At 32.9% G+C, this 9,269-nt stretch overlaps 1 protein-coding gene across 1 annotated transcript in view; it reads right to left on the reverse strand.

Moving 5' to 3' along the window:
- Nucleotides 1-428: 428 nt before the first annotated feature.
- LOC110453829 overlaps nucleotides 429-9,269 on the reverse strand; it is a 34,761-nt gene continuing 25,920 nt past the window's right edge. Inside the window, exons 19-24 of the mRNA XM_021503002.1 lie at nucleotides 4,602-4,713; nucleotides 3,636-3,834; nucleotides 3,047-3,116; nucleotides 2,265-2,449; nucleotides 1,637-1,787; nucleotides 429-779 (exon numbers count right to left, since the gene is read on the reverse strand). Of these exons, the coding sequence (XP_021358677.1) occupies nucleotides 561-779; nucleotides 1,637-1,787; nucleotides 2,265-2,449; nucleotides 3,047-3,116; nucleotides 3,636-3,834; nucleotides 4,602-4,713 (936 nt within the window). The 3' untranslated portion in view covers nucleotides 429-560. The remainder of the gene's footprint in view (nucleotides 780-1,636; nucleotides 1,788-2,264; nucleotides 2,450-3,046; nucleotides 3,117-3,635; nucleotides 3,835-4,601; nucleotides 4,714-9,269) is intronic.

Consider the following 9,269-nt stretch of genomic DNA (forward strand, 5'->3'; position numbering starts at 1 on the left):
CTTACAGAACAACGTAGTATATCGCTACACAATCTAGCTATTAATACAGCATATATACACAAATTTCAACACGCCACATAAAGAATGATAGTAATACGATCAATACAAATAATTCTACAACTTTTCCTTAAATTTTATTATCTCGTTTTTATGAACTGTTATTGCTTATCTGTATATACGTCTGAAGACGTTTTTTTCGCGATCTTGTTTTCTGCTTCAAATGCGACTTATGATATCTGTTGATGGAAATACCCGTAAAAACACAATATTTTAGGAAGTTGTACATTATTATATAACATTGGTTGATGGAAATACAGGTAGAAAATACAATATTTAGGTGTCGCACATATTTATAAAATATCTGTTGTTGGAAATACTCATAGCAGAAACTATATTTTAGAAATCCGAAAATATTTATGTTATATCGGTCGACGGAAATACCCGTTGCGGAAACCATATTGTAGAAAGTAGGACATATTTTGTCAACTTCAGACGCAAAACCAAGCAAGATACATTTTCCGCAAACTAACCCTTTTGATTTATTTTCAACATTTGAATAATCAAGTGCATTTTGATTCAACTGGTTTGTTAGCATTATCCTGACGTGTGGTATAGTCTTTGTCCTCCAGGGAATCGTTGATCTTCGAATTGCATTTCTTCCCAGGAATAAGTATCAATATAATTACAAAAGCCACGATGACAGCTGCAGATCCGACGCCAACAATAAGCCCAGTGTTAGAACTTGAGGTCCGAGTTGAACTTTTGTGTGGTTCAGTCTCCTGTTAAAACGATAACAACAATACGTGTCTACGTTATTGAACAATAAAAAGAAAACTCATTAAGTGTTATATCTATAAACGTTAAAAGCAATAAGCAGTGACAAGAAATCCATGATTGATTTAGTGTCCATCATACTAAGATTTTCATTAGTTTTATAGATATTAGCTATTTTCTCTTTAAAACGTCATACAGCTTTGTTTAAGAATATCCTTTCATAGTTGTAACTTCAGAGTTAACGCAGCCATCTTTTTTTCCAAGTCAATCTCAAAATGGCACATACACAACTACAGATCGAGAAAGATAAGTCTAGTACTTCTCGAGAAATTGCGGTCAGAATTATTTACAAAATCCAAGACGGCTAATTTGAATCAATCTAGTTAATCCGATCATTTGAAACAAATGCACAATTACGGTTGAAGGGGAACCTACAAATACAATTGGAGAGGGATATCTGCAGTACTTCTTAAGTAATTACAATAATAAACTTGCACTTAGAATTCAAGTAGGCTGCTAGACGGCTGCCATACGGCTACCTTAATTTTTCCGATCAGTCTCGAAAAAAAACATGGACAACTCTAGTCCAAGTGGAAACTTAATATGAAATTTAGGACAGATTCGTCCAGTAACTTTATGAAAAAGTATTAATTTGAATTCATAGGTTTAGGAGCGGGGAATGGCACCATCATCAGTAAGCAAATGTTTCCTTTTATAAGTTAAAACAGTTTTTCGAATGGCATTGTTCTATCGTATAAATCTAAAATCATAAAAAAACCGATGACCAAGTGGTTAACTCGGGTGAAATTAAATACTATTGAAATGCTTTTTTTCTGTTAAACAAAACTCGAATATCACCAACATTGTGCTTGTTTTCGCCTGATCCTTGGTCTGTAATAAAATCAACAACATCCGCTTCTTGGTCTGATGCGATCACGCGCTGCGAAGTATCACATCCACTTCCGGCTGACGGCTTAGCATTGACAGTGAAGTTGTCTTGACAGCAGGTCCCACTACAACACACCGATTGTTTTCATGCGGCGTAAAACTTACAGGCTTAAAACTTAAACGTTAAAACATACATGTTCAATGATTATATGGTCATAAAAACGGTAAAATAGTTAAGTAGGACCGATTGGGTTTAAGCTGATTACCTTAACGAGCCGTTTAAACAATGTTCAATATATTATTTGGGCATATCAGTTATCAAGTACATTGTTTACGAAATATCGAATAATTCACAAATACTTGTTATATTTCTGGTAGTCGATGGTCATTTAGAATCCCTATTCATGCAGTTCTAGTTTTAGATTTTAATATTTTTGAAAATATACAAGTCAAACGATTTAATTGTTAACATCTATCTGACTTAAAATTATTTTAAAGGTGCATTTAAGACATATTTTTAAAATGAATTATCTTTGTTTAAAATTTCAGAACGATTATCACTAATAATACAAAAATATTAAACATGAATATCCTCACTTTACCTCACATGTAAACGTTTTCTATCTTTAGAGTCGATGCTCATCGAAACGTTTGCGACGTTGACGTATGTCGAAACATTGAATAAAAACACAGCTGTAGCCTCCCATGCATACTGCGAGCAATTAGTGCCTGTGTAAGCTTGTCTGCACTTCTTAGCCACGAAGGATGAACAGACGGCTCCAGCAAACTGCAAAAAGGCATTATAATAAACACAATAATTAAATTACTCTCCTCCTTTACTGTAACACCTGATTTAGAGACTATCTGTGTTAAAAAGACCATTTTTTAAATTTCCGCATTTATGTTACTTTTATGTTTACTTGACCTGCATTTAGAGACCATCTGTACAATGAGGATTTTCAAAAAGTGTTCTCGGAATTCATGTTTGGGATACAAAAACTAGCAATACATGTAATGCAGCATTGTTCGAAGGTAGTTCGGCATAAAAATAGAAATAAATCAACAGAATAGAGTGAGTTGCTTGATAGTGTTCTATATTGTCCTCTGGATGGTCTATTCCGAAGTCACGAAGGAGTCACTTTTCATTACGTTATTTGTGATTGGCAAAGCCAATTTTAGACTCAAAATAGTTTTATCATCTCAGGGTCACGTCATATTCCCCTCTTGTTTTCTTAAGCGTATTCGCGTAAATCCTTCCTTTATTTGTACTTTTATCAGGTTTCTTTTAGGATTTTATGAACGGTGTAACCTTATTGCATTGTTGGGTCTTAAACAAAAAACGAGTGGGATTATATGTAATGAATGCAATATACAAGGAACATACCATGACTGTAGATGTTGAAGATTGGAGGGCAGTTGTAGAGCCAGGCAGCTTCAAACTTACAGTGTATGTTCTACAAGTCAAATGTATTTTTGTTACAAAATTTGTTACATTTACGTATGTGCAGTAATATATATACATTAACATCATGTTAATAAATGAGAGATTTCTCCACTGCGTTCTTACATTGTTAATTTATCTTCAATTTGACATATCTTTAAAAATTCAATGAATTAAAATGTAAGATTGCCTCTTATTCGACCTATCTAACTTAAACATCTTTGTAAATATTTCATTCAAAGAAAATAAAATGTCACCTGTTTGAATGATCATTTCTGGCAATTGAAATGTTGACATTATGAAATATAAATGTGTATATTTGCCAATTTTCGTCACAAATATAAAAATGCATATATACCAAATTCTAGGGAATGAAACTGATTTATGCTATTAAAACATTAATTGCAGGTATAGAGCATACCAGAGTAAAAAAATCCTTGAGTTAGTTTTTAAAATGACATCTTTAGGAATACCAAAATCAATTCGTTAAATATTTATTTATTATCGTTTTTATCTTTTTACTAATACTAACACATATTCCAATTCAACGGAACTCGTCATCTGGAAACGTCCACCTGTAGAATTTCCAGCAAGCAATGTGTGCTGTCGAGATGTTGGACTCTGAAGTCTGCCTTTGTCATCGTCGATACTGACGGTATAGGTCTGTGTGGTGGCGCCCAGGTTACTCAGAGTATACGTAATGTTCTGTGCAATCCCAACGTCAAGGTTCCCTATTAGCAATATATACATGTATATATATGTATAACACAAAATGAATTAAAACCATTAGTATTCAATTATTATACAGTACAGATGGAAATATAATGATAATATAAGTATAATAATCTAGCGAATGATGTATTCTCTGATGTCTTTATTAAGGCACGATTGTCTAGTGGTAGGACTCCCGGCTTGTCACTGAAGTTTGCGGGTTCAAGTCACCTCACGGCACTGTGATGCATCTTTGAACAGGTCACGTTACTCTGGTTGTTCCATGCTACTCCGTTCTTAAAGTAGTACGTGGTTAGGTAATCCTTGGATGATTTAATGCTAGTTTTGATCACCGAAATGGCATTATCGGCTGTATGCCTCTCCAGGGAGTTGCGAAAGATATTGGCTGGTTTCAAAGACCTTATAATCACGGATAATAATGTATGAACTGCTTTGAGACGACCAACGAACTAGGTTGTGATAAAGCGGTTTATTAGAACATCGAACTGTCATTATTATTATTATTCATCGCTTAAATATGCTATACTTATTTGAGTATTTTAATATATCTAATTAATGTTATCCTGGAATTATTTTCGAAAATATATGTACCTGTAAAAAATGCCTCTGCAACTCTCGTGCTCTCCAATAAAGAATATCCCCTCTGGCTTGGGTTCCTTTATTGCATCGCCAAAGGGGTTGTAATATTTTTTTAGTGTACATGATACCGTCGGCAAGGGAATTTAATAATTCCAGCGGTCATAATTTAAAAAGGTAATATTCTTACCGAATATGTGTTGTACGAAAAAGTCCACGCCCACAGGTGTTATCAATTTTCTAGACATTCTTTTGAATTTGATGCCATTTTGATCGATACCACTTAGCTGCACGTAGAAATTCTGCAACATAAATAGATTATCTGTAAAGCCGTCTTCATTTTTTTAAATTTCATTTACATGTGTTTTGGAAATTGACTTGGTCGATCGTTTGCTACTAGGAATTTACATTGGTTAAAGAATTAGTCTGGAGCTCGGAGGGTTCAACATTCGATTCCAATTCTATCCGTACATGTCTATGCTCCTGCTACAACAGGTATATTTATTCCTTTAGACATGTCTCATACTGTTTTTGCGATGGATAAGATGAAAATAGAAGCACTATGTAGGTGCATAAAAATAAAACAGTGTTTATTGTGTACTTGAAATGTGAAATTAGAATATGATATTCAGTCAGAACGAGAGAGAGAGGGGTTATTTGAAAATAAGAAAATGTCATCCGCCTTTTATACTCTGTTGTATGACATGTTTAACATGAATATGTAAGTGGAGATAATCTACGTTCACTGAATGATAAGAGTTATGATATTAAAAAAAAGATGAAAAACTTGTATATGTGACATAAAGAACTGAATGTGACTATACACTCTTGGAAAATATCTTGATAATATATCTCTGGTTTCACTAATGATTATAGTACTATGTTGACTAAAAATAATGTTTTTGCTGCAAACCGGTGCTGGTAAATCGCATCCTGTTCTCTGAGTGTCGCTTTTATTGTACTTGCTCCATGTTTCTCTGTAATTGTATGTGCGGGAACTAGTATATCGCAAACCAACTTCCGGTTAGTCAACTAGAAGCTAGGAAGCGATGACATGTTTTATTATGTTTATTTAGGACCGAAAAGTCATGGTTGATACATAATTTGTAAGATATGAGGTTTCACTGGTGTCGTCAAAGTCAGTAGTTTTTATTTATTTAACATGACTGGTACTGAAAATCAATATCAGTTTCTTTACTTTACTCGCTGGTTGTTGCAAGAGTTTTTCTATTGGGCGGATATTAGTATTACCTATCATACTTCCGGTTTGTTAATTGGCTTGCTCGCAGGCACAGGCTCTAGATCTTTTCAGAGGGATGTGATGGTGTAAGTTAAACATTAATGAATCAGTTATTATAGTAACTTAGATTAGCTGTTCAGATTTTCTATTGATATACAACAGATTGTCTTCTCATTCATTTATGATTACATTTTTTCTTCTCTCGCCAGCCACAGGGGTTTGGTGTGGGTGTCTGGAGTGCACATGCTGTGCTGATATGTGTCACAACACGCATAAACAATATTATCAGTAAAGCATGTGTGTAATTCATGCATTTTCCAGTGATCCAGCTGCAGTTAACTAATGGTTAGCTTTTTTCTCGCATCCCAAAGTTTATGTTATTGGTGGAATAAGGTGATGATACACATATTGAAGGCTGATTTTCGTGACTTGCACTACTTTTTGGGTAATATTTTCATTTATTTTTTAAACATTTAAGCAAAATTTACGGATATTTTTTTCTTCTTTCTATCCTAGACCAAGTCTGACTTTACGGAGATACACATTATTGTGACAGTGTCTCTAGTTTTTATTCAGTAATCCAAAATGCAAGGGTATTATGCTTATATATGTTTTGTGTTGTTGTTGTTGAGTTTTATGTGTCATTTGTCTGTGTGGGAGGTTATTTACTTAAATACCATAACTGATAAGAAATGGGGTCAAGTACAGGATCACCCAAGGGTGTGCTCTGGTAATTTCTGGATAAGTGATCATGGCTAATTTTGAGATATTGTCTTTGAATGTCAGGGGGTTGTATTCATGTAAAAGAAAAAGAGTTGATCTGTTTAATTGGATAAAAGCGAAGAAAAAATCAGTTGTGTTTTTGCAGGAAACGCATAGTTGTGAAGAAATTGAAACCCAGTGGGAAGATGAATGGGGTGGTAAAGGTATTTTTAGTCATGGAAGTACATCAAGTGCAGGAGTAGCAATTTGTTTTGGATATGAAGCAGATATTGAGATACATAGTGAAATTATAGACTCAGAGGGAAGATCCATTATATTAGATGTTTCACTTAATGGAACCAGGATAACATTAATAAATTTATATGGGCCGAATGATGATAAGCCAAATTTCTTTGAAACTATATATAGAAGAATCAGACTGATTTCAAATACTAAAATAATAATGGGAGGTGACTGGAATTTGGTACAGGATATGGAAAAAGATACACATAATATTATGCATGAGAGTCATAGACTAGCCAGAGAACTTATTGATAAGAGTATGGAAGAATTTGAATTATTTGATTTTTGGAGAATCCAAAATTCTGAGAAAAAAATGTACACATGGCGAAGGAAAAACCCAATTAAACAAAGTCGGTTAGATTACTTCTTAGTTTCACAAGATTTACTTAACATTGTTACAAAATCTAGTATCACACCCGGTTATAAGACTGACCATTCCTGTATATCACTAGCTTGCATTAATAAAGAAAATATGAGAGGAAAGGGGTATTGGAAATTTAACTCAAAATTATTAAATGATCAGAATTGGGTAGATTTAGCAAACCAATGCATTAGGGACACAATAGAAGAGTACCTGATAGAGGGGGATTTAGATGCATTAGAGAACATAAATTTAAGGGTAAATGACCAAATGATGTTTGAAATAATCAAAATGAAGATTAGAAGTCTAACAATAGAATACTCAATTCAAATTTCAAAAGAAAAGAAAAAGAAAGAAAGGATGATCTCTGAAAAAATACAAAACATTGAGAAATTAATGAACAGTCAACCTACTAATCAGTTATACGAAGCATTAGAAAAAGAAAACAGGGCTTTATCAGATATAAGGAAGGAAAAGACTGAAGGAATCATTATTAGATCAAAGGTTACATGGTATGAGAAAGGGGAAAAAGGTTCAGATTTTTTTTGTAATCTTGAAAAACAAAACTATTTGAATAAAACTATAACTGAATTGATAAATGAAAATGGAAAACATATTACAGATACAACAGAAATACTTGAAGAAGAAAAGCAGTTTTTTAGAAATCTTTATACAAGTAAAATGGCATGCAATAATGATTCACCTCTATTTAATCATGGGAAATATTTACAACAGGTAGAAAAGGAAAGTTGTGAAGGTCTAATTACAATTGGTGAATGTAGTAAAGCACTAGCTAATATGAAAAATGGAAAAAGTCCGGGATCGGATGGGTTTACCAGTGAGTTTTACAAATTTTTTTGGAAAGATTTGAAATATTTTGTATATAAATCTATAAATTATGCATATACTCATGGCTCATTATCAGAATTTCAAAACCAGGGAATTATAACATGTATTCCAAAAGAATCCAAAGACAGAAGATTTATAAAAAACTGGAGACCTTTAACTTTACTTAATACTGACTATAAAATTGCTTCTTCTGCTATAGCAAACCGGTTTAAAACAGTACTGCCTTCAATTATAAATGATACACAGAAAGGCTTTATGAGGAATAGATTTATTGGAGAAAATACAAAATTAGTATATGATATAATGCATGAATTAGAAGAAAAAAATATGTCTGGTTTGTTGCTACTTGTTGATTTTGAAAAAGCCTTTGACTCGATAGAATGGAGTTTTATTCATAGGTCTTTACAATCTTTCAATTTTGGTGAATCTTTCATTAAATGGAAACATATTTTCTATCATAATGCAAAAAGCAGAATAATTAATAATGGGTATTTTTCATCATGTTTGGATGTAAAACGTGGATGTAGACAAGGGGATCCCATCTCCACATATCTATTCCTGATAGGTGTTGAAATTTTGGCTATACAATTGAAACAAAATCAAAGTATCGAAGGTGTACAAATAAACAATAGAGAATATTTGCTTGGTCAATATGCAGATGATGCCTTTTTATTCCTAGATGGTTCTTCAAAGTCATTGTCAAGTACTATAAATGACTTCAGTATATTTTCTACAGTATCTGGACTTAAACTTAACATAGATAAGTGTCGATTGATATGGATCGGAAACAAGAAATACTCAGAAGAGGTTTTATGCCCTGACCACAAATTTGATTGGTCTTCAAAAAACTTCAAACTTCTTGGAAATATTTTTTCTTTAAAGTTATCTGAAATCATTGAATTAAATTTTAAAGAAAAGCTATCAAAAATAAGAAAATTGCTTGGAATGTGGTCTAAAAGAAATCTTACTCTTTTAGGAAAGATCACAGTTGTTAAAACACTGGCATTACCACTTATAACACATCTACTGTATTCACTGCCAAATCCAGGTAAAAAATGGATAAGCGAAATTAACACAGCTTTTTATAGATTTATATGGGAGTACAAACCTGACAAAATCAAACGGGATACAATGATTCTTGAATATGGAGAAGGAGGTTTAAAGATGATACACATTGAAAGTTTTATGAAATACCTGAAAATTAAGTGGGTGAAAAGGCTATATGATGGAAATGGGGACTGGCAAAGTTTAGCAAAATCTAATTTTAGTAAATTTGGAGGGGAGAGATTATGGAATCTGAAAAAATCAAAACTGGAGGAAATATCGAAAAATGTAACTAATGTTTTCTGGAAAGATGTTATTTTAGCATGGAAAGAATATAAAGATGATAATAATGAAGTATC

This window comes from Mizuhopecten yessoensis, unplaced genomic scaffold (assembly GCF_002113885.1).
Source record: "Mizuhopecten yessoensis strain PY_sf001 unplaced genomic scaffold, ASM211388v2 scaffold7521, whole genome shotgun sequence".
NCBI lineage: Eukaryota > Metazoa > Mollusca > Bivalvia > Pectinida > Pectinidae > Mizuhopecten > Mizuhopecten yessoensis.